Source organism: Bufo gargarizans, chromosome 1, assembly GCF_014858855.1.
Source record: "Bufo gargarizans isolate SCDJY-AF-19 chromosome 1, ASM1485885v1, whole genome shotgun sequence".
Taxonomy (NCBI): domain Eukaryota; kingdom Metazoa; phylum Chordata; class Amphibia; order Anura; family Bufonidae; genus Bufo; species Bufo gargarizans.
The window spans coordinates 482,633,369-482,658,709 of record NC_058080.1 but is presented as its reverse complement, the minus strand read 5'-3'; the positions used below and the strand labels follow the sequence as shown (position 1 = coordinate 482,658,709).

At 44.6% G+C, this 25,341-nt stretch overlaps 1 protein-coding gene across 1 annotated transcript in view; it reads right to left on the bottom strand.

The window, feature by feature from the left end:
• Positions 1–25,341, bottom strand: part of RASEF (RAS and EF-hand domain containing) — a 105,317-nt gene that overhangs the window by 7,335 nt on the left and 72,641 nt on the right. The window contains exons 9-14 of the mRNA XM_044287729.1: positions 23,372–23,448; positions 20,633–20,867; positions 14,107–14,253; positions 5,443–5,593; positions 4,399–4,480; positions 4,116–4,230 (exon numbers count right to left, since the gene is read on the bottom strand). Coding sequence (XP_044143664.1) covers positions 4,116–4,230; positions 4,399–4,480; positions 5,443–5,593; positions 14,107–14,253; positions 20,633–20,867; positions 23,372–23,448 — 807 coding nt within the window. The remainder of the gene's footprint in view (positions 1–4,115; positions 4,231–4,398; positions 4,481–5,442; positions 5,594–14,106; positions 14,254–20,632; positions 20,868–23,371; positions 23,449–25,341) is intronic.

Below are 25,341 nucleotides of genomic sequence, written 5' to 3'. Positions count from 1 at the left end.
AATCATCTTATGCAGGGGCTCATTTTTGCAGCAAGAGTTGACATTTTTATTGGTACCATTTTTTGGTACATATGATTTTTTGATCAATCATTATTACACTTTATGAGGCACAGTTGTTATTTATTTATTTTTACAGCGTTCATCTGAGGTCATGTGATATTTTTATAGAGCAGGTCGTTACGGACGAGGCAATACCTAATATGTATACTTTTTCTTATTTATTTAAATTTTACACAATAATAGCATTTTTGAAACAAAAAAAATGATGTTTTAGTGTCTCCATAGTCTGAGAGCCATAGTTTTTTTTTTTTTTTTGGGCGATTGTCTTAGGTTGGGTCTTATTTTTGGCAGGATGAGGTGACGGTTTGATTGGTACCATTTTGGGGGGCATACGCTTGGTGCTAGACTTTTTGTGATGTAAGGTGACAAAAATGACTATTTTTTTAACAGTTTTTTTTTTTTTTTTTTACGGTGTTTATCGGACAGGGTGGATCATGTGATATATTTATAGAGCCGGTCGTTACGGACATGGTGATACCTAATATGCATGTGTTTTATTTATTTTTCTATTTTTTAATATAAAATCAGGGGAAAGGGGGGTTTTTTTCTTCTTTTTTTTGAAACGTTATTTTTTTCTATTGAAAACAAATTTTTTTTACTTTTTTTTTTTTTTTACTTTATTTCTGTCCGACTCTGGAACTTTACTTTTGGGGGTCTGATCCCCTCTGCAATGCATTACAATACATCTGTATTGTAATGCATTGCATGTTAGTGTATTACACTGAGTAATACACTAACAGGTTGCCTAGGAGAAGCTTGGTCTCCTAGGCAACCTGGGCACCCGTAGAAGGCAGGTCCCGATGCCGTGCAGGGCATTAGGCAGCCTCTGACCGGCATCAGGCTGCCTTCTCACCCATCAGGTCCCCGCCACAGCAGCGTGGGTACCTGATGGGCTCCCTCACCCGCCTAAAATACCTTCTATGTCGCGGTCAGCGCTGATCGCGGCATAGAAGGAGTTAATCCGCCAGCATCGGCTTGTACAGCGATGCCAGCGGATAAAGCAGGGGCCCGGCTATCAGGGACTGCTGGACCCCTGCAGTGATCGGGCGCGCACTGCTCCGGTGCCCATCCAATCACCATGACGTAATAGTACATCAAAATGCGGGAATGCACCTGCCGCCATGACGTACTATTACGTCATATGTTTGGAAGTGGTTAAAGGGAATCTGTCACTACGATTCTGTACTATTATTTGCAGTAACATATGAGTAGTGCAGCACATAAGGAGTCCAAATTGCCATTTTTTTTCCCAACTGCCCCCCATTCCTCTGCTATCAGCACTCAAAGCTGCATTGAAATGCACAGTCTGGACTGCTGTGCCATACTAACATAATGGAGGTCCTCTGCACACGCACAGCTGTCATGACAATGTATTTCAGAGTAGCTTTATGCCCCTTTCACACGACCGAGTATTCAGCTCGGGTGCAATGCGTGAAGTGAACGCATTGCACCCGCACTGAATCCTGACCCATTCATTTCTATGGGGCTGTTCACATGAGCGGTGATTTTCATGCATCACTTGTGCATTGCGTGAAAATCGCAGCATGCTCCGCTTTGTGCGTTTTTCACGCAACGCAGGTCCCATAGAAGTGAATGGGGTTGCGTGAAAATCGCAAGCATCCACAGGCGGATGCGGTGCGATTTTCACGCACTGTTGCTAGGAGACGATCGAGATGGAGACCCGATCATTATTATTTTCCCTTATAACATGGTTATAAGGGAAAATAGCATTCTGAATACAGAATGCACAGTAAAATAGCGCTGGAGGGGTTAAAAAATAAAAATCATTTAACTCACCTTAGTCCACTTGCTCGCACAGCCTGGCATCTCCTTCTGTCTTGATCTTAGCTGTGTGTAGCAACAAGGACCTTTGGTGACGTCACAGTCATCACATGATCTTTTACCATGGTGATGGATCATGTGATGACCGGAGTGACGTCACCACAGGTCCTGTTGCTACAAAAAGCTAAGGTGAAGACAGAAGGAGAAGCCGGCTGCGCGAGCAAGTGGACTAAGGTGAGTTAAATTATTATTTATTTATTTTTTAACCCCTCCAGCGCTATTGTACTATGCATTCTGTATTCAGAATGCTATTATTTTCCCTTATAACCATGTTATAAGGGAAAATAATACAATCTACAGAACACCGATCCCAAGCCCGAACTTCTGTGAAGAAGTTCAGGTTTGGGTACCAAACACGCACGATTTTTCTCACGCGCGTGCAAAACGCGTGACAATGTTTTGCACTTGCGCGGAAAAATTGCGGGTGTTCCCGCAACGCACCCGCACATGTTTCCACAACGGCCGTGTGAAAGAGGCCTTAAACCCTGAAAAAGAGAGAACGAGGGCACACAACAGTAACAATAAACACAATAAATTCCAAATTCATATGCTAGGAGTTGAGGTATTTCAAAAGGTCTGGTTTGTATTAGACACTTGCACGGCCAAAGGTATCAATTATAGACATAGTAACATAGTTTGTAAGGCTTAAGGCTACTTTCACACTAGCGTTCGATCGGATTGTTCTGAACGGATCCGATCATAATAATGCAGACGGAGGCTCCGTTCAGAACGGATCCGTCTGCATTATTTTTAGCATATAACAGCTAAGTGTGAAAATAGCCTCGTACGGATCCGTCCAGACTTTCAATGTAAAGTCAATGGGGGACGGATCCGCCTGAAGATTGAGCCATATTGTGGCATCTTCAAACGGATCCGTCCCCATTGACTTACATTGTAAGTCTGGGCGGATCCGCACGCCTCCGCACGGCCAGGCGGACACCCGAACGCTGCAAGCAGCGTTCAGCTGTCCGCCTGTCCGTGCGGAGGCGAGCGGAGCGGAGGCTGAACGCCGCCAGACTGATGCAGTCTGAGCGGATCCGCTCCATTCAGACGGCATCAGGGCTGGACGGCTGCGTTCGGGTCCGCTCGTGAGCTCCTTCAAACGGAGCTCACGAGCGGACCGACGAACGCTAGTGTGAAAGTAGCCTAAGAAAGACATCTGTCCATCCAGTTCAGCCTCTTATCCTGAAAGTTGATCCAGAGGAGGGCAAAAAACCTGTGAGGTAGAAGCCAATTTTCCTCACTTTAGGGGTAACAAATTCCTTTCCGACTCCAATCAGGCAATCAGAATAACTCCCTGGATCAACGATCCCTCTCTAGTAGCTATAGCCTGTAATATTATTACACTCCAGAAATACATCCAGGCCCTTCTTGAATTATTTTAGTGAACTCTTCTATGTTTGTGTACAAACCTTCTTTCCTCCAGACGCAGAGGATGTCCCCTTGTCACCATCACAGTCCTCGGTATAAATAGATGATGGGATAGATCTCTGTACTGACAGTCCTCTTTTTTCTAAACTAAACAACCCCAAATTATTATAATCTTTCTGGGTACTTTAGTCCAGCCATTCTAGTTATTAATTTAGTTACCCTCCTCTGCACCCTCTCCAGCTCCACTGGAGACCTTATTTTCATTACAATGTCTCATTTTTTTACAATAAGTTTATCATATACAAAAATACGTTTTGATTTCAATATACTGAATTTTTTTATACTTCTTTACTCTTCTCTCATTGGCTCTCTATTTCTAATGCTCTTCATCGATTACCTGTAAATAAAGGTCTGCAAGTTTTATCAATCTGCTATGACGTACAGCGAAACTCGTAAGCAGTGGTTACTCTGTGTCGGTGAGAGGGCTGTCTCTCTGCATGTGTACACGTACTGTGTGTACATTTACTGTGTATAGGCAGATAACCAATATAAGACAAGCAACGATGATGTAGTACAACAGAAGTCAGAAGGGCTCAAAGAATAGGTGCATTCAGTGACCACCAAACCTTCTGCAAAAGTCTATGACATAACACAACTGGCAACTGTTGCCAATTCAATACAGCTGAATAATACATGTCTTGATATAATTGCTGGGTGATGTCCAACAAAACCATTGTCACCAACTTTGCTCTTGTGTGATTTATCTATACCTGCATTTATAAGCCTACAAACCAATATATTCTGTGCTGCTCTGACAACATTTAAAGATAAGTTGAATTTACCTCAATCATATCTATCCATTCTCTCACATTCAAGAAGCTCTTCTCACAAGTCACATCATAGAGAAGCAAAACTCCATCTGCTCTTCTAAAGTAAGACTTTGCAATGCTCCTAAATCTAAAAAAGTAAAACAAATGCATTGATTTCGTATAACTCTATATTGTAGCACACAAAGTTGTATTACAAAATGGAATCTGTCTACCAAATAAACTAAATGGATTGTAAAAGCAATTATAGACTGGTTTGTCTCTAACACAACAAACCTACAAACTCTGGATGCCTTACCTTTCTTGACCTGCTGTATCCCACAACTGTAGGAGTGCTGGTTCCCCATCCACCACTAAGGTCTTCATTTGAAAATCCACTCCTATTTTTAAAAAGGAAATGAAAAATGGAAATTATTAGATAAAATCTTTTTAAAATTGTATCAAAATGGTAAAACTGTAAAATACTATCAGGATTATAGCAATATCCATGATTCTTTAGCTGTTGTTCAACAAACATCAATGCAAAGAATGTTTTTTAGGCCACACAGGGTATCATCAACATTAGAGTTTGATATAGACAACTAAGCTAACATTTCTAATTTTACTACAGTATGTAGCAGTGGCACCCAAAGCCGTGTACCTGTAGGTGCCCAGAAATCCCTCTGTCAGGTAAGAAAAAAGCAGTACTACATAAATGGTATGCAACTGATGGAGACCATGCAACAGATTTTGTATTGGAGCATGAATTACTTGTCACATTTCCATCCTTTCAACAGTTACAGAAAGCACAGGCCTGGACTTTAAAATGAACCCATTTTGTCTATATTTTTGTTAAGTAAAATGTATAGCACCAATCACAAATGTATCTAGTAATTAGGAAAGTGTCTATTATAATGGTGGGCCACTGGTGACAAACCATGCGGCTATTAAATCACACTATCATCAGAGAAGGGAAACCTGAACTTGATTTGTTTGATACGGAGTGACAAGGTTCAGTAGCCTGGAGAGGAGACTAAAAAGTACCCTATCCCCTGCTCTAGACCACTTCACAAATAACCCCTTCACAGACCTAGACCATCAGAAACATTACCTTTAACTACATCACTATTTAAGCACTTTATGTCAGCAATATTTTACCACTAATTGAACATGGTTTTATTTGCTGCTTTTATTATATTTGGAAACTGCGTGGCAGGATTATTTAGGAATTGTATGGCAGTATTATTTAGGTATTGTATGATAGTATTTGAAGTTACAAGAAAAACTGTAGAGACCAGACTACAGTATTACTTGTTCTAGCTTTACTACTGGTACAGTACTTGATCTCAGTGTGTCAACCTACCCAGTGTTGCACTAGTATTGCCTCGAAATTCATTTTTACAAAGTCTCATGAGAAAACTAGACTTCCCAACAGCAGCATCTCCAGCCAGGACTATCTTGTAGGCTTTCTCTGTATTAGAAAACTTGCTCACCTGGTCAGCAGCAGTATCTGACTGGAAGTAAAGACAACATTTTTTTTATTGTCAAGACATTTGTTGTTATTCATGAAGATAGATAGATAGATAGATAGGTAGGTAGAAAGAATTTTTTTTGACATAAGAGGTAGGACTTAAAAAAGTGGACTTCTTTATTCACCCATGCTTCTGCAAATTTCAGCTCAACTCAATGGAGCCTTTGCCAAGCAATGATGCATTTGCAAGGTCATACACACCATTACAAGTTCACAATTAGGAACACATTCTCTTTGTTTATGACATACCGTATTTTTCGCCCCATAAGACGCACTTTTTCTCCCCCCAAAATGGGGGGGAAATGCCCCTGCGTCTTATGGGGCGAATGTTGACAGTTTTACATTGCAGCCTGCGATGTACGAGCGCGCGGGGAGGGACTGGGAGGAGGAGCTGGGAGCCGGCAATTGCGGCGGGGCGGTGCAGTCACTGTACTATAGCCCCGCCGCTCCAGTGCTGCACTATTGAAATATAAAATGTCTCATTCAATCAAAAGTGATTAAACATGCCGCCCCACGTTTAATATTACTGTACATCCTAACAGCTTCTGTAGAATGCAGGCAGGCAGGCCGGGCGGGCGGCAGCGTAACTCCCTGATGTCACGTGCCTGCGCTGCCTACTTTATGAATGAAGCAGGCAGCGCAGGCAAGTGACGTCAGTGAGTGACGCACTGGCCGCCCGGCCTGCCTGCGTTCCACAGAAGGTGTTAGGATGTACGGTAATATTAGGAGTGGGGAGGCATGTTTAATCACTTTTAATTGAATAAGACATTTTATATTTGTATACTGGAGCGGCGGAGGGGGGATCTGTGGATGAAGTTTTATGGGGAACATCCTTGGATGGCACAGTTAAGGGGTGGGGGGCTGTGCATGGCACTGTTATGGGCTGGGGGGGTCTGTGGATGGCACTGTTATGGGGTGGGGGGTCTGTGGATGGCACATATATAACAGTGCCACCCACAGATCCCCCATAACAGTGCCACCCACAGATCCCCCCTGTAACAGTGCCAGTCACAGATTCCCCTGTAACAGTGCCAGTCACAGATCCCCCTATAACAGTGCCAGTCACAGATCCCCCTGTAACAGTGCAAGCCACAGATCCCCCCATAACAGTGTCTGTAACGGACCGTTTCAGCAGACAAGGGGTTAAAATCCGTTTAGACGATATGCCCCTTTCCGAGAGACAGGCACAGCTACTGCAGAACACCAACCTCCCGAACTGGATACAAAATAGCACTCCAAACTGGAACCTCGCAAATAGCTGTCAGTCAGACGAACAGGAAAAGCATATCCGTCAGCTTACACTCCTGGCAATCAGTCTCCAACAGCATACAGGGAATCCCCCCAATAACGAGACAAGGCTCCGTCTTGAGGGTCTAGCAGTGGTCTGACTGTACTTCAAGTACAGCCTCTTTTATTGATAAAAACCAAACATAGTACTGCCCACAGGGTTTTGAAATCCAACCAATCAGTAATTCACAACACACACAATGTAAATACAGCAACCAATCGTTCCCGCCCCCTAGAGGACCAGAAGGGAGACTGCGACACAGGACAGATACAACATATCCCCACAATGCATCATGGTTTCCTCCTCTCTGCCTGGGAGACGACCGAAGACAATCTAATTATCTCTCAGGACAAAGGGGAGATCACCAATACACATGTGGAGACAACAGGACAGACATCACCATTTAAACACACAATGGGACAATGGGACAATAGAACCACGCCCAGCATATTCCTCCCAAGCTAACACGTTACACTTATTATAAGTTGTTACAACTTTGTGAGGTTACATTGTCCATACATATAACTTAAATCAATTTAAACAGTATAACTTGGGGGACAAACCTATCCAAAATTCACTGGAATAGGTTCAGGGGTTCAAAAGTTAGCATGGGCCATAATCCTGAGGCAAGAGGCCTTCAAACAGCCCCCTCCAAAATCCAGTGGCGAGGTTGGTTTCGCCACACATCTCCCCCCCCCCAGGGAAGACTAACCAGATACCTGACCTCACGCCGGTCGGTACCTGAGTTAGTCTGGCAGCCCACCCACAACCAAATACTGGACCTGCTGAATTTCGTAGCCTGTCTCTGTCCAGTGAATCCACCAAGATTATATTGGTAGCTGGTACTCCCGGTCTCTGAGTTGCTCCCTGGCTTGGAGTGGAGGTTGCTTTGTGGGCAGGGATCAGCGGTACTCTGCCCTGGTGCCAGCGTTACCACGGAAGAAGCCTGGTTGGAGTCTGGTTGTTGGAGGGGGAAACCGACTGTCTCCCCTTTGGCTAAACAGCCCTGTTGCTGGGGGACAGGACCGACTGTCCCTACCCCCTGTGCTGTAAGTGCAGAGACCACGGTCCCATCTGCACTGTTGTGGGGCTTACTGTCTCCCCCTGGTGCGTTAAGCTGCCGCTGGGAAGAGGGGGTAACGTGCTCCTCTCCCATACATACTTCCAGCCGCTGGGGAGGGCGACCGACCGCCTCCGCTCCCAATACAGTGTCCTGCTGCTGGGGAAAGGAGACTGGGCTCTCTATTCCCTGTAGGACACTCTGCCTCTGGGGGACAGGACCGACTGTCTCTGCCCCCTGTAACTCCGCCTGCCGCTGGGGAGGGAGGACGTTGCTCTCCTCTCCCTCCACTTCACACTGCCTTCCCGGCATATCACTCTGCTGCTGGGGGGCAGGAACAACTACCTCTGCCCCCTGTAACTCAGCCTGCCGCTGGGGAGGGAGGCCACTGCTCTCCCCTCCCTGCACTTCACACTGCCGCTGGGGAATGGAGACTAGGCTCCCAATTCCCCAAAAATTATGCTGCTGCTGGGGGGCAGGAACAACTACCTCTGCCCCCTGTAACTCAGCCTGCCGCTGGGGAGGGAGGCCGTTGCTCTCCTCTCCCTGAATTTCACACTGCCTTCCCGGCATATCACTCTGCTGCTGGGGGGCAGGAACAACTACCTCTGCCCCCTGTAACTCAGCCTGCCGCTGGGGAGGGAGGCCGCTGCTCTCCTCTCCCTGCACTTCACACTGCCTTCCCGGCATATCACTCTGCTGCTGGGGGGCAGGAACAACTACCTCTGCCCCCTGTAACTCAGCCTGCCGCTGGGGAGGGAGGCCGCTGCTCTCCTCTCCCTGCACTTCACACTGCCGCTGGGGAATGGAGACTGGGCTCCCACTGTCCCGCAACCGTAACTTCCGATGGAGGTCCACCCAACGTGGCAGCTGACCGTCACCTTCTGCCCGGTATAGTAGGGTCTTAGACACTAGACTCCTCACGAACTTCACGTATTTCTCAGCTGGATTGGGTCCGAAGAAGTTCAGCCGCAACCACATCATACGGTCAAATTCCTCAACAGAGTATCTGTACTCCACTGCTGGTTCCATCCTGGTGCTTTTAGGGTCGCTGTACTGAGACATGCGTTGCCCGTAAATTGTAGAATCCACAGAAATGGTGTCTCCTGTAGCTGTCCTTCTGGCTGTAGGAACAATCCCGCCGCTTGCCACCAATGTAACGGCACCGTTTCAGCAGACAAGGGGTTAAAATCCGTTTAGGCGATATGCCCCTTTCCGAGAGACAGGCACAGCTACTGCAGAACACCAACCTCCCGAACTGGATACAAAATAGCACTCCAAACTGGAACCTCGCAAATAGCTGTCAGCAGGCGAACAGGAAAAGCATTCAGTCGGCTTACACTCCTGGCAATCAGTCTCCAACAGCATACAGGGAATCCCCCCAATAACGAGACAAGGCTCCGTGTTGAGGGTCAAGCAGTGATCTGACTGTACTTCAAGTACAGCCTCTTTTATTGATAAAAACCAAACATAGTACTGCCCACAGGGTTTTGAAATCCAACCAATCAGTAATTCACAACACACACAATGTAAATACAGCAACCAAGCGTTCCCGCCCCCTAGAGGACCAGAAGGGAGACTGCGACACAGGACAGATACAACATATCCCCACAATGCATCATGGTTTCCTCCTCTCTGCCTGGGAGACGACCGAAGACAATCTAATTATCTCTCAGGACAAAGGGGAGATCACCAATACACATGTGGAGACAACAGGACAGACATCACCATTTAAACACACAATGGGACAATGGGACAATAGAACCACACCCAGCATATTCCTCCCAAGCTGACAAGTTACACTTATTATAAGTTGTTACAACTTTGTGAGGTTACATTGTCCATACATATAACTTAAATCAATTTAAACAGTATAACTTGGGGGACAAACCTATCCAAAATTCACTGGAATAGGTTCAGGGGTTCAAAAGTTAGCATGGGCCATAATCCTGAGGCAAGAGGCCTTCAAACAGCCCCCTCCAAAATCCAGTGGCGAGGTTGGTTTCGCCACAGTGTCCGTCACAGATCCCCCCATAACAGTGTCTGTCATCCACAGATCCCCCCCCCATAACAGTGTCCGTCATCCACAGATCCCCCCATAACAGTGTCCGTCATCCACAGATCCCCCCATAACAGTGTGTCGTCCACAGATCCCCCACATAACAGTGCGTCATCTACAGATCCCCCCATAACAGTGTCCTTCACAGATCCCCAGTAATAGTGCCATCCACAGACCACCATTAGTTCCAAACCCACCAAAAGCACACCTTTTAGTTAAAAATATTTTTTTTCTTATTTTCCTCCCCAAAAACCTAGGTGCGTCTTATGGGCCAGTGCGTCTTATAGGGCGAAAAATACGGTAATTTTTGGAATACATATTGATGCCACTGTATAATAAAGGGTTTTCAGATAACATACTTTCATGACATTTCAATTATTTTTTATCTTGTAGTTTTCTTCAGTGAAGAGTCAACCATATACAGTATGTGCTTTGATTTCTACCTTGCAGTAAGTTCTAGGACATGTACATTCTTCATTTTAGTGGGAATTTTCTGGTCACATAATGACATTCATTTGCATTTGCCCAAAGTACAGTACCCCACTGAATATGCTTGCCCCACATGCCTATTTTTAATGTAAGCACTTTCCTTCCCCTTTTCTCTGAACTGCATCAAGGCAGGGTGTTTACATGTAGAACTTCCTGTTTTCTTCAGCATTGCTTACCAAACACTGCATCTTCTGCTCTTTAATGTTTATCAGAGCTTGATCCACCTTCCACATTGTTATTCAGTAATCATGCCCCCTGCACCTCCTCTCTCTATGTTAAGTAGGCAGAGAAAGCCAACTTATCCCAGCCAGTGCAGCCAGGTGTCAGCTGTGTAACACAGCTGACACCTGACAGGTATGGAGTGGGCTCAGCATCAAGGTGCAAAAGAGGTTGTCTAATTTAGAAACTCCCCTCTCATATACCCTGTTAGAAAAATCCTCTGTTAATAGGGGCATCCCATTTTCAGGATTCTCGCCACTTGGCCAGAGTGCAGAAAGCTTACAAAGAGCATCTCTCACGCTGGAGGACCTATCTTTTATTACAGAGACAATACATTGATTTGATAGTGCAGTGTGTAATACTTTATTCCAATAGTGACACTGCATGAAAACTAGACACTAACTGCCAGGTTTCCCCCAAATTACAGCAGACCACAAGCACTCAGCAGGGAGACACCTAGGGTCAGCTTATGTCAAGGGACCCCTCTAAAAAGATGGGATTGTCCAAAGCAGACAACCAACTCTTTTTTACCGGTTCAAGACACGATTATTTTCCTCTCTCCTTCATGACCAAACATATTTTCGTATACGTCTGCCTTCTATATGGAGCTTTTTCTACTGCAATTGCATGATTTCTGCACAGCTGCAACCTCTGCAAGGGCATTAAAAAATGTTCTTGCAGAGATACATGCATACCACCTGGACGTTTCAGTCTACAAGTGGTCCAGAAGTGGTTAAAGTAGTTAAAGTGTAGCTCACTGGTTGGACTGGTTGAGAAGAAGTACAGTCGTGGCCAAAAGTTTTGAGAATTACATAAATATTGGAAATTGGAAAAGTTGCTGCTTAAGTTTTTATAATAGCAATTTGCATATACTCCAGAATGTTATGAAGAGTGATCAGATAAATTGCATAGTCCTTCTTTTCCATGAAAATTAACTTAATCCCCCAAAAAACTTTCCACTGCATTTCATTGCTGTCATTAAAGGACCTGCTGAGATCATTTCAGTAATCGTCTTGTTAACTCAGGTGAGAATGTTGACAAGCACAAGGCTGGAGATCATTATGTCAGGCTGATTGGGTTAAAATGGCAGACTTGACCTGTTAAAAGGAGGGTGATGCTTGAAATCATTGTCCTTCCATTGTTAACCATGGTGACCTGCAAAGAAACGCGTGCAGCCATCATTGGGTTGCATAAAAATGGCTTCACAGGCAAGGATATTGTGGCTACTAAGATTGCACCTCAATCAACAATTTATAGGATCATCAAGAACTTCAAGGAAAGAGGTTCAATTCTTGTTAAGAAGGCTTCAGGGCGTTCAAGAAAGACCAGCAAGTGCCAGGATCGTCTCCTAAAGAGGATTCAGCTGCGAGATCGGAGTGCTACCAGTGCAGAGCTTGCTCAGGAATGGCAGCAGGCAGGTGTGAGTGCATCTGCACACACAGTGAGGCGAAGACTTTTGGAAGATGGCCTGGTGTCAAGAAGGGCAGCAAAGAAGCCACTTCTCTCCAAAAAAAACATCAGGGACAGATTGATCTTCTGCAGAAAATATGGTGAATGGACTGCATCAGGAAAAAGGCTTGTCCAGAGAAGAAAAGGTGAGCGCTACCATCAGTCCTGTGTCATGCCAACAGTAAAGCATCCTGAAACCATTCATGTGTGGGGTTGCTTCTCATCCAAGGGAGTGGGCTCACTCACAATTTTGCCCAAAAACACAGCCATGAATAAAGAATGGTACCAAAACACCCTCCAACAGCAACTTCTTCCAACAATCCAACAACAGTTTGGTGAAGAACAATGCATTTTCCAGCACGATGGAGCACAGTGCCATAAGGCAAAAGTAATAACTAAGTGGCTCGGGGACCAAAACGTTGGCATTTTGGGTCCATGGCCTGGAAACTCCCCAGATCTTAATCCCATTAAGAACTTGTGGTCAATCCTTAAGAGGTGGGTGGACAAACAAAAACCCACTAATTCTGACAAACTCCAAGAAGTGATTATGAAAGAATGGGTTGCTATCAGTCAGGAATTGGCCCAGAAGTTGATTGAGAGCATGCCCAGTCGAATTGCAGAGGTCCTGAAAAAGAAGGGCCAACACTGCAAATACTGACTCTACATAAATGTCATGTAATTGTCAATAAAAGCCTTTGAAACGTATGAAGTGCGTGTAATTATATTTCACTACATCAGAGGAACAACTGAAACAAAGATCTAAAAGCAGTTTAGCAGCAAACTTTGTGAAACCTAATATTTGTGTCATTCTCAAAACTTTTGGCCACGACTGTACATTGTGATCATTAAAGGGTGGGCAGCTACTACTAGAGGCTGAGATAAGGTAGGACAGCAACACTATCGAGGATTGAGCATGTACATCTCTACGGTACCTTCTAGAAATAGCTATCCTCTGGCTAGGGGATAATGTAAAATGACCAGGATATCCCTGTAAGTGCTATGGGTGTTAATATCACATTTGTAATGATACATCTTTTTTTACTGATTTCCAATAGTCTCTGCAATATGTTGGAACTTTTTACACATCATCACTTCAGCCGGTGACCAGAAGCAGTGAGGACAGGAGCGTCGGCACTGGAGTGGAGCAGCACCGAAAAGGTAAGTATGTTTCTTTCTTTTTCACAGTTTTTGGGGGTCAGGCGACTCCTTTAACAAGAAGTCAGAAACCATTTAAAGGGAGTATGACTATAGGATCAGAATACACTGGTTTTATAGTAGTCTGGAGACACAAAGTGGAATGAGAATTGTAATCAAGAGTATTAGCAAAGTTGATTCATTTTATATTTTACACGTATTGGAGCAGTAAAATGGTTAGACAAGTGAACATACTCTGCAACTAAAATCTCACTGGACTGATTACTGTTGGTAAAGTGTAAAAAAAAAAAAATTGGGATTTTCTACCTTCAAACCTTAAAAACTGTATAACCAGAATATTTCTCAAATAGGGTTTAACAACAGAATACAGTAGTGATCATACCAATAAACATGCATACACGTCCATGGACAAGCAGATGTGCCACTTCAAGACAATAAAGCTTGATCATTGCAGCCTTTAAAGGGGTTGTCCAGGATACAAAAAAAATGGCTACCTTCTTCCAAAAACTGCACCACAACTGTCCACAGGTTGTACGTATATGGTATTACAGCTCAGCCCCGCTCACTTTAATGGAGCTCAGCTGCAATACAGGTAACAATTCACAGACAGGTGTGGGGATGTTTTTAGAAGAAGCCATCCATGCTTTTCTAATCCTGGACAATCCCTTTAAGACAAAAATGGTACATCCATTGATTTTAACTACAGTCTTTAGATACAAAATAAGTAAAATGACATATAAAGTATTACATGTAAGCAGTCACAGGAGCGCCACTTACATTTGTCACATGAGCAGGCAATGCTGAGATACATTTTCTCGATGAGGCACCTGAGCTGCTCCTGCTGACTGGCCGTGATGGTTTCCAATCTAGAAATGAGCCACCAGATTCAGGAGCATAAGATTCTTCATCCCGAATTTCAGGAACCTAAGCAGTTAACATAGATGACATATCATATTAGTACCCCTTTCCCTGACACTGAAGAAATATGTGACAAAATACAGCTTCAACAAAAAAAACATAAATCACTAAGTTGTGCAGGACGAATTTCAGTAATTTTGGAACTAAAAAAGATTATTAAGCTGAAACTTCTGCAAGTGGCATATGTCATGTAGAGAACGTTAATACAAGGCACTTACTAATGTACTGTAATTGTCCATATTGCCTCCTTTGCTGGCTTCATTCGTTTTTCCATCACATTATACACTGCTCGTTTCCATGGTTACGACCACCTGACAATCCTGCAGTGGTGGCCGTGCTTGCGCACTATATGAAAAATCGTCAGCCTCTATGGTGGCCGGGACATACGCCTGTGCTTTTTCCTACAGTGTGCAACACGGCCACCGCTGCTGGATTGCAGAGTGGTCATAACCATGGAAATTAGAAGTGTATAATGTGATCAAAAAACAAATGCAGCCAGCAAAGGAAGCAATATGGACAATCACAATACATTAGTAAGAGCCTTCTATTAACTTGCTCTACATAATAAATGCTACAGTATTTGCTGAGGTGAAACAACCCCTTTAATTTTAGATTTTAGATTCATTTTACACATTATGTTGAAAATAACCAACTTAGGCTGCATTCACACGAACATGGTGTTTTGCGGATCTGCAAAACATGGACACTGGCCCATGTGCGTTCCGCAATTTGCGGACTGCACACGCCACGGCTGTCATAGAAAATGCCTATTCTTGTCCGCAATTGCAGACAAGAATAGGACATGTTCTATTTTTTTTGAGGGGCCACGGCACGGAGCAACGGGTGCGGACAGCACACCGTGTGCTGTCTGTATCTTTTGCTGCCCTATAGAAATGAATGGGTCCGCACCCGTTCGGCAAAAATTAATGCATACTCATTCCTACGGTCGTGTGAATGTAGCCTAATCAAGTTTACAATAGACATGGGAGGAACCAATACACAACAGTATCTGATTAGTGCTAGCTAACACTGAACAAGACCAGCAATACCCCTACACGCACAGCAAACATTTTGCGGGAGAAGTCAACTTGCTGAAAACGCAGGTAGGGTACACTCAAACTGAAATAAGAGGGCATTTTATACAATAAGGATTAATGTATTGAACACTAACATGGAAGGAAAAATGAAAAGGACAAGTAAGAAAATGAGACAGCGAAAGAGAGGAGGAAAATGGTTGGTGGGAGAAGAGTTAAAAATATTTTGAGACAGGCTATATTTTAAAGCTTTTCTGAACATACTGTTAAACATATCTGCCTCTTAATGCAGTCATGTTGCCTTGTTCAATACTGAATGTTCAGCATACATAATATTGTACAATAATATTACTATATCTTTAGTACATACTGTGCGCATAAGTAGGTACCATATTATTTTGGGCACTGTATGATAGTATTATTGTTCTATTAAAGGGGTTGTCCGCTTTATTTATATTGATGACCAATCCTCTAGCACTGGAACTAGCACTTTTAGTGGAACAGGAAGCACAGCTCCGTGTAAAGTGTAGTGGCCGTGCTGGGTTACTGCAGCTCAGCTCTTATTCACTCCAGTGGTAGCTTAGTTGTAACCCAATACGGCCACTACACTTTAAGCTAAACTATGCCTCCTGCTCCATTTAACAGTTCCAGGGCAGGAGACTGGTGGGAATAATAGATCGGTGGAGGTGCCATATGTTGGACCCTCACCGATTAGATATTAATGAACTATACTGAGAATAGGTCATCAGTATCAGGAGCCTAGAAAACCCCTTTACGTGTATCATTTAGGAATATAATAGGGTTCAGTACATCGTTTATGTGAACCATGTGAATATGGTTTTATATGAGGGATCCTTGCATATCCATGACCGTGACAAAATCCTGTAGTAACTCCAGATTAACAACCCAGATGAAAAATGGTTTTAATGGAAGTTGAGAGAGTATATTAAAATTATGGTTGAGGGCCTGCTGCTGAGCTGACCCTCTCTAAAACATTAGAAGCGAGGGCAGCCTAATAAGCATGTTGATATGATGGAGGAGGAGGACAAGAAAAGGAAAACTGAACCATATACCCTTTTTTGTGGTGGAAGGGGTGCATGGGAATACAGTGTATTCAATACACCATTTAAAGTGCCTTTATGTTCAGCCACTTTCCTCTGGTTGAGTAGAGAAGTCAGGGGTAATCCAAGCCTTGTTAATTTTGATAAGAGTCAACCTGTCAGCATTTTTCAGTTGACAGGCAGATGCGCTTATCAGTTATTATGCCCCAGGCAGCACTAAATACCCGCTATGACAAAACGCTGGCGGCGGGGCAGGCCAGCATCTTCAAGGCGTAGAGTGCCAGTTCGTGCCACGTGTCCAGCTTGGACACCCAATAGTTGTAAGTCAGAGAGGGATCATTGAGGACGCTGACACGGTCTGCCACGTACTCCTTCAGCATCTTCCAAAACTTTTCTCTCCTTGTGACACTAGGCCGCGCATCAGGGTGAGGTTGCTGGCAGGGTGTCATGAAACTGTCCCTGGCCTTGGAGAGTGTTGCCCTGCCTCTGTTGGAACTGCTGTGTGTTCCCCTCGTCTCCCCTACTCGGTTGCCCAAGGAACTACATACTCTACTGCCAGCGTTGTCAGCTGTAAATTTTTGTAGCAATTTTTCCACAAGGACCTTCCGATATTGCACCATTTTACTAGTCCTCTCCACCACAGGAATGAGAAATGAGAAGTTCTCTTTGTAGTGGGGGTTGAGAAGGGTAAACAACCAGTAATCAGTGTTGGCAAAAATGTGAATAACGCGAGGGTCACGGGAAAGGCAGCATAACATAAAGTCAGCCATGTGTGCCAGAGTCCCAACAGACAAGACTTCGCTGTCCTCATCAGGAGGATGACTCTCGATCTCCTTATCCTCTTCCTCCTCTTCGGCCCATCCACGCTGATAAGATGGAATAAAACTGCTGTGGGTACTACCCTCTGTGGCGGAGGCAACCGTCTCCTGCTCCTCCTTCTCATCCAATTTGCGCTGAGAAGACGAACTGAGGGTGGTCTGGCTATCACCCTGTGTACTGTCTTCCCACATTTCCACCTCTTCCACATGCAAAGCGTCCTCCATTCTGAGCAGCTAGCTTTTCAGTAGACATAGAAGTGGGATGGTTACGCTGATAACAGCAGCATCGCCACTCACATCTGTGTTGATTCCTCAAAGTTGCGTAAAACCGCACAGAGGTCAGACATCCATGCCCACTCCTCGCTTGTGAAGAGCGGAAGCTGACTGGAAAGGCGATGACCATGTTGCAGCTGGTATTCCACTACTGCCCTCTGCTGCTCACAAAGCCTGGCCAACATGTGGAACGTGGAGTTCTAGCGCGTGCTCACGTCGCACAACAGTCGGTGAACCGGCAATTGCAAGCGCTGCTGCAGCATTGCCAGACCAGCGGCAGCTGTAGATGACTTTCAGAAATGGACACAGACGCGGCGCACCTTCACCAGTAGCTCAGGCAAATTGGGGTAGGTTTTGAGAAACCGCTGAACCACTAAGTTTAACACGTGCGCTAGGCATGGTATGTGTGTGAGCTTACCAAGCTCCAAAGCCACCACCAAGTTGCGGCCTTTATCAGACACAACCATGCCTGGTTCTAGGTTGAGTGTCGAGAGCCACAGCTCAGTCTGGTCCCTTATACCCTGCCACAGCTCTGCGGCGGTGTGCTGTTTGTCACCTAAACATATTAGTTTGAACTCGGCCTGTTGCCGCTTCCCCACTGCAGTGCTACACTGCATCCAGCTACTGACTGATGGCAGACTGGTACTGCAAGATGAGAATTCAGAGGTGAAAGTGGAGAAGCAGGTGGAGGAGAAGAAGGGGGGGTTGCAGCCACTAATGTAGGTGATGGAGAAAATCCTGATGGAAGTAGGGCCTGCAATCCTTGGCGTCGGTAGCACCTGTGCCATCCCAGGGTACGACTTGCTCCCTGCCTCCATAATGTTCACTCAGTGTGCCGTCAGGGAAATGTAGCATCCCTGGCCACAAGCACTTGTCCATGTGTCAGTTGTTAAGTGGACATTTCCAATAACTGTGTTGGTCAGGGCACGGGTGATGATATGGGAACCATGCTGGTGTAAGGCGGGAACGGCACACCGGGAAAAATAGTGACGGCTAGGGACTGAGTAACGAGGGACCACCACCGCCATCAGGCCGCGGAAAGCCTCAGTGTCCACAAGCCTAAATGCCAACATTTCCAGGGCCAGCAATTTGGAAAGGTGCGCATTTAGTGCTATGGCCTGTGGGTGGGTGGCTGGGTCTTTGTGCTTTTGTTCTAAGGCCTGGGGTATGGACATCTGTACGCTGAACTGGGACACAGAAGTGGATATGCTAGCTGATGGTGCTTGCAAAGGTCCAGGTGCAGGGCGGGAGGCATCCGGGCCTGCGTCTTGGACAGGGGATTGATTGGCCAACACGTAACACAGGGGAAGAGGAGGCAGTGGTGTGACCCGCAGACACTGATTGTGGACGCAGGCGTTCGGCCCCCCACCTATTAGGGTGCTTTGATTCCATGCGGCGGATCATGCTGTTCACGACCCTGCTCATTTTGGTACGGCACAGGTTGCAAATGACAATTCTTTTATCGTCTGCACTTTCCTCAAAAAAGCGCCAGACTGTGGAACACCTACCCCTTGGCAAAGGAGATTGCAGCAAGGAGGTGCTCCGTAGAACAGTTCCGGGCCTGTTTTGGTGTGGCCCGCCTTCTCCCTTTTGCCACTCCTCTGCCTCTTCCAGCCTGTTGCGGTGCTGTAGATCCCTCCACCTCTCTATTGCTGTCCTTGCTCGGCTTGCCACCTTCCCAGGTTGGGTCAGTGATTTCATCATCCACCACCTCCTCTTCCACTTCTTCACTCTGGTCATCCTCCTGACTTGTTGACCTAACAACAATATCACTTAATGACAACTGTGTCTCATCCTCGTCATCAACCTCTTGAGACACTAATTGTCGTTGACTTATTGGAAACTGTGTCTCATCATCGTCATCCACCTCGTGAAACACTAATTGCCGTTCACCACAGTCATCTTCTTGAGACTGTTGATGCTCAAGAGTTTGGGCATCGGTGCACAGGATCTACTCATGTCCCTCTTCAAGCGGGCTTGGCAAGAGGCCAAAATCAAGGAATGGTGATGAAAAGAGCTCCTCGGAATATCCAAGTGTGGGATCACTTGTTTGGCAAGACTTTGTGGAAGACAGGGTGGTGCTTAACCGACTGGAAGCATTATCTGCTGCAATCCAACCGACCACCTGGTCGCACTGGTCTGACTTTGAGAGTGGTGTCCTGCGCAGCCCTGCAAACTGGGACATGAAGCTAGGTATTGTGGATGAGTGTGTTTCTTGTGCTCTGGCAGCAGGCACAGTTTCACTGCGCCCAGGGCACACATCCTCTGCGTGCACCATCAGCAGCACGGCCACTTGCCCATCCTTTACTGCTTGCCTACTGCATATTAAATGGTATATATCCTTGCAAGTATGTCACACATATACACTAGCGCAAGGTTTTGTAAGTTTATGCGCAAATAAATTAAACTGAATGTCACTGATATTTAGGATGTGCATACGTTATACAGGAGATGTAGCGCAGGTAATGTCGCTGTGACCAGCGGCTAATAAAAAATTACAGGGAATGTCACAGCTATTTGGGATGCACAACCGTTATACAGGAGATGTAGCGCAGATAATGTCGCTGTCACCAGCGGCGAAAATATTAAACTGATTGTCCCTGTCACCAGCGGCTAATACAAAATTACAGGGAATATCACTGATATTTATGATGCACAAACGTTATACAGGAGATGTAGCGGCTAATAAAAAATTACAGAGAATGTCACAGCTATTTGGGATGCGCAAACGTTATAAAAGAGATGTAGCGCAGGTAATGCCAGATACAACAATAGTCCGTAAAAGGACTTTTGGGTCTCTAACAATTGAATGCAATTTAGCGCAGGTTGCGCTAATAATATATATTGCTGCCAGATACAATAATAGTCCTTAAAAGGACTTTTGGGTCTCTAATCGCATGCAAATTTAGCGCAGGTTGCGCTAAAAATATATATTGCTGCCAGACACAACAATACTCCTTAAAAGGACTTTTGGGTCTCTAACACCAACCCTGCCGAACAAAAAATATAATTAAATTCCCTACACTATCTGTCCCTTCTACAGCACAGCTCTCCCTGACTAACGTTTCACCGCGATGTGCCGAGCATCACGATGATCTATCCGAACTAGTGTTCGGCCGAGCATGCTCGATCAACACTAGTCCTTAACATGGGAAATTAATATGCCCCCTTCATAAAATTATCTGATGCAAGTACTTACATCTGTATCTGAAGCATCACCCCCATAAACCTCATGAGCAAATCTCGAGCGCTGAAAACTTCTTGGAGCCCGGTATTCCACCTCTGAGTCGTATTCATTGGAGTCTCTCAAAGTGGACAATCCACTGTCTATACAACTTTCTGGAAGGCTGTCAACCTCACAGTTTATTCTCTGCATTGGATCACATACTGCTAAAGTATCATAGTCTTCATCTAAGACAGATGATCGAGGTGACCTTTCAAAAGAAATATTAACATTTCAAGTCAATTACACATTAACTGCATACTGTACTTCTAAACATTGTAGAGTCAGACCGTTAAACTATACCTATCAATGAAATAGATCCAATATTTCTATTCTGATTCATTTAAGGACATACAGTGCAATCGGAAAGTCTTCAGACCCTTCACATTCCTTGTCCTCATGCTAAAATAAAAATGTTCTAATTTTTCCCCATCATTCTGCACTTAATACCCCATAATGACAAAGTTACAAATCTTTGCAAATTTATTGGAAACGGAAAACTAAAATATTGACGTTGACATAACTATTCAGACCCTTTACTCAGTACTTATTTGAAGCACCATTGGCAGTGTTACAACCTCCAGTCTTGGGTATAACGCAACAAGGTTTTCATACCTGGATTTGGGGATTTTCTGTCATTCTTCTCTGTAGATCCTCTTAAGCTCTGTCAGGTTAAATGAATACTGTCCATGAACAACCATATTCAGGTCTCTTCAGAGATGTTTGATTAGATTCATTTCAGGGTTGTGGCTGGGCCACTCAAGGACATACACAGAGTTGTCCCTATGCCACTCCTGTGCTGTCTTGGTTGTGTGCTTAAGGTCATTGTCTTGTTGGAAGGTTACCCTTTGGCCCTATCTGAGGTCTAGAGCCCTTTGGATCAGGTTTTTAGAAAACCTTGTTTCTAACAGTCTGAGAGTCCTTTAGGCACTTTTGCAAACCTTTATGAGTCTTTTACTGAGGAGAATCTTCTTTCTGGCCTTTCTACCATAAAGCCCAGATTGGTGAAATGCTGCAGTAATGGTTGATCTTCTGGATGTTTCTCCTATCTGCACATAGGATCTTTGGAGCTCTATCTTTGTGCGGTGCGGAAGCACGGAATGGAACCTCAGAAAGCACTCTGTAGTGCTTCCGTAGTGTTCCGTTCCGCACCTCCGGATTTACGGACCCATTTAAATGAATCCGTGATGCGGAATGACCACGGAACAGGACACGTGTATTGCGGATCCGATACGGACACAGGCTTCACACGGTCGTGTGAACGAGCCCTTATATAGACAGGGATGTGCCTTTCCAAATCATGTCCACTCAACTGAACTTACCACAGGTGGGCTCCAATTAAGGTGTAGAAATATCTCAAATATGATCCAGAGAAATGGGAGGCCCCCAAGAGACAAATTTCAAGTGTCATGGTAAAGGTTCAAAATATCTATGTCCATGCAAAATTTTAGTTTTTCTTTTGTAATAAATTTGCAAATATTTCTAAAATTCTGTTTTTACTTTTTTATTAAGGGGTATTAAGCGCAAAATGATGGGGAAAACTTGTTTTTTATTTAGCACAAGATCACAACATAATAAAATGAAAAAAATAAAATGAAAAAGTCGAAGACTTTCTGAATGCATTGTATCTTAATACGGGTTGGAGCTCCAGGTCTTACCCTGGGTTCAGCCCTTAGCGTTCTGAAACGAGCGCTCTGTATGCGCGATTGTACGGGCGTTTGCAATCGCGCATACAGAGACAAGCGAACGCCCATTGTCGCGCATTCCCGAAAGTCTATGTACGGGAACGCGCGACAAACGCCCCAAAAAAAGCTCAAGAACTTGTTTGAGCGTCGGGCGTTTTACAGCGTGATCGTACGCGCTGTAAAACGCCCAGGTGAGAACCATTCCCATAGGGAAGCATTGGTTTCTCCTTGTTGAGCGTTTTACAGCGCGTAGGAACGCGCTGTAAAACGCTCAGGTGTGAACTTAGGGTTAAGGTACACAGCTCAAAATCACTTTCTTACCTTCACACAGTCATTATGAATCATGACATTTTGGTTGTCTGCAGCTGCCACCAAAAAGAGCTAACTGAATATGGATTTATACAACCCTGACTGAGCTCCTCCATTTGCCTCTTTAGTGCATACATACAGTATAGAAGAAAAACACAAGCTAGGCACAGTTTTAAAGAAAATAGGCCCACTGCTTGCAATTAGCAGACAGTGTTTCTAGTAATTTAAAAAGGTTTACATATACATATTTCTTCCATGCATTATCCAAACCTACCACATATTGCCCTTATATCCCTGCTATATATTGATAATATACTACTACCATTTGATGACCAAATAAAACTGTCTTACATTGACCACACAATACAATACCTAAATAATACTTTTATACAGTGTCTACATATTACTGCATATAAACCTACTCAATACCAACATATAGTTCAGTACAGAGCCAGGTCAAGAGAGTTGTGCAACTGTGATTTAAAAGCTGCACAGTTCTCTCTATTGTTGTGCAAGCCATTTCCAAAGTAAGGGAACTCATATTGAAACAGAAGTTTTTCTGCTGCCTTCTCATGTTACCCCTTGGGATACCATCCTTTGGGGCCCATAGGAAACAGGGACACTTGACAACTGCTCAATTTGACACCCCATAAAACCAACCTTGATCCAATTACAACACAGTAGTAATAAACAAGAGGCATAACTAGAAGTCATACTTTACCGGTCATAAGGAGAATTACTTCTATTCAGCTTGGGACTGTTCCTGGAAATGGTACCTCCTGGTGAAGTGTTTGCACGCTAAAAAGACACAGCACAATGTTTTTAAAAGACTTCTCATGGGAACTGCGCTAAAGAATATACTGTACAATTTCTCAATGCGTTGATCAAGCTAGTGGATTGTTGAATATACAGTACAGTTACAAGCTTTTTTAGATTATAAAGTTTTTTTTTTGTTTACAATGAAACATGATGGGGCACGTTTATTAAGACCAGCGTTTTGGACGCCAGTCTTAATAAGACCTAGCGTTGGTGGTGGATCGGCGAATTTATATAGTGACGCCGGCCTCTACATAACTTTGGCGTTTTCACGGCCGATTCTAACTGTAAGACAGCTTCCTTGCTGTCTTACGTTTAGACTATTTTCTACGCCTAAACCAGGAAAATGATGAATCAGACGGGCCTGCCAGCCCTTCTCCTTTCCCGCCCATGCCATGCCCCTTTTTTTAGACCTGGTGTTTAGACAAGACGTGCGACAGAATCTTCACCAGATATAAGCCACAAAAGTGGCATATATCTGTTTGTAAATGACCCCCTATGTCTCCATGAAAAGAAGATTCATACTTATCTGCTCCCCGCCACTCCAGTCCTCCATGGTGGCTCCCGCATGTTCATGTTCCTTTTCCCAGACTGTTTACTTTTGGCGCTGCATGGGCATAATCACATGCACTGCTGCAGCCAATAACTGGCTTCGTCATGATGTGCTGCTTGTGGCCATGTCACCTCTGAAACCAGTTATTGGCTGCAGCGACCATGTGACCATGTCCATGGACTACTGGATGTCAACAGTTTGGCGACCAGACCATGCACACACAGGAGCCAGCGCAGAGTGGCGGGGAGCAGGTAAGTATGAATCTTCTTTTTATGGAGGCAGGCTGCAGGAATTAGAGTGAAAGTCTTTATTTCCTGGTCATACACACTAGATGTGTATCAGCCAAACCTGCCAATTTCAGTGGGTTCACCAGACCATTTAATATGTACATGTAGGAGTCTGGCAGCGGCTTTCTGCCCATTCACTACTTACTGTATGTACGGGAGGATTAGGAGAGATAGCTATCGGCCAAACGATCAATCAGCCGGCATCTATCTAATGTGCATTGCCAGCATTACTCCTCATAGTGCAGGCTGGTCCTCTTCTTGATCTGTTGCCAAAACCTGGGACTTATAAAGGCAGGGCTGAAAATCTGCATCTAAACTTTAGGGCTTGTACCTTAAATAATGTTATCCTCTTTTTATTCTCTCATATTGTGTTATTTATAGGAGAGTGGCTGCAGACATGCCGGCAAAATACATGCTATCATTAGCGGTTGCCTGAATCCTTTCATTAGCTGCCTGCTGTAACACAGTCTCCACCAAGTGGTTGTCCTATGCACAAGGTCCAAGAATAGCAGACTGTCTTGGGGTTGGTTTCCACCTTGATCTAGCCAAAGAATCAAAAGTGCAAAAGAGTCCAACGTACCACCAATATGATAAATTAGTGTTTCATTGTGTACTATTATGCTGTTTTTGCCTATGTGCTCCATAATAAAGTAGTAGCTGATTGTATCGGCAGTGTCTAGGATTCTTTTGCATTTATGGGCAAAAAAGTCCAGCAATTCTAGCAGCCTTGCACTTCTATTATTGTGAAAGCTGTTTCCTAATCTCAAAGAAGGAAACCAACAAAAAAGTACACTGATTAAGACCCCTTTCACACGGGCGAGAATTCCGCGCGGGTGCAATGTGTGATGCAAACACTGATTCCGGACCCGTTCATTTCAATAGGGCTGTGCAGATGAGCGGTGATTTTCACGCATTACTTGTGCATTGCGCAAAAATCGCAGCATGTTCTATATTCTGCGTTCTTCATGCAACACAGGCCCCATAGGAATGAATGGGGTTGCGTGAAAATCGAAAGCATCCGCAAGCAAGTGCGGA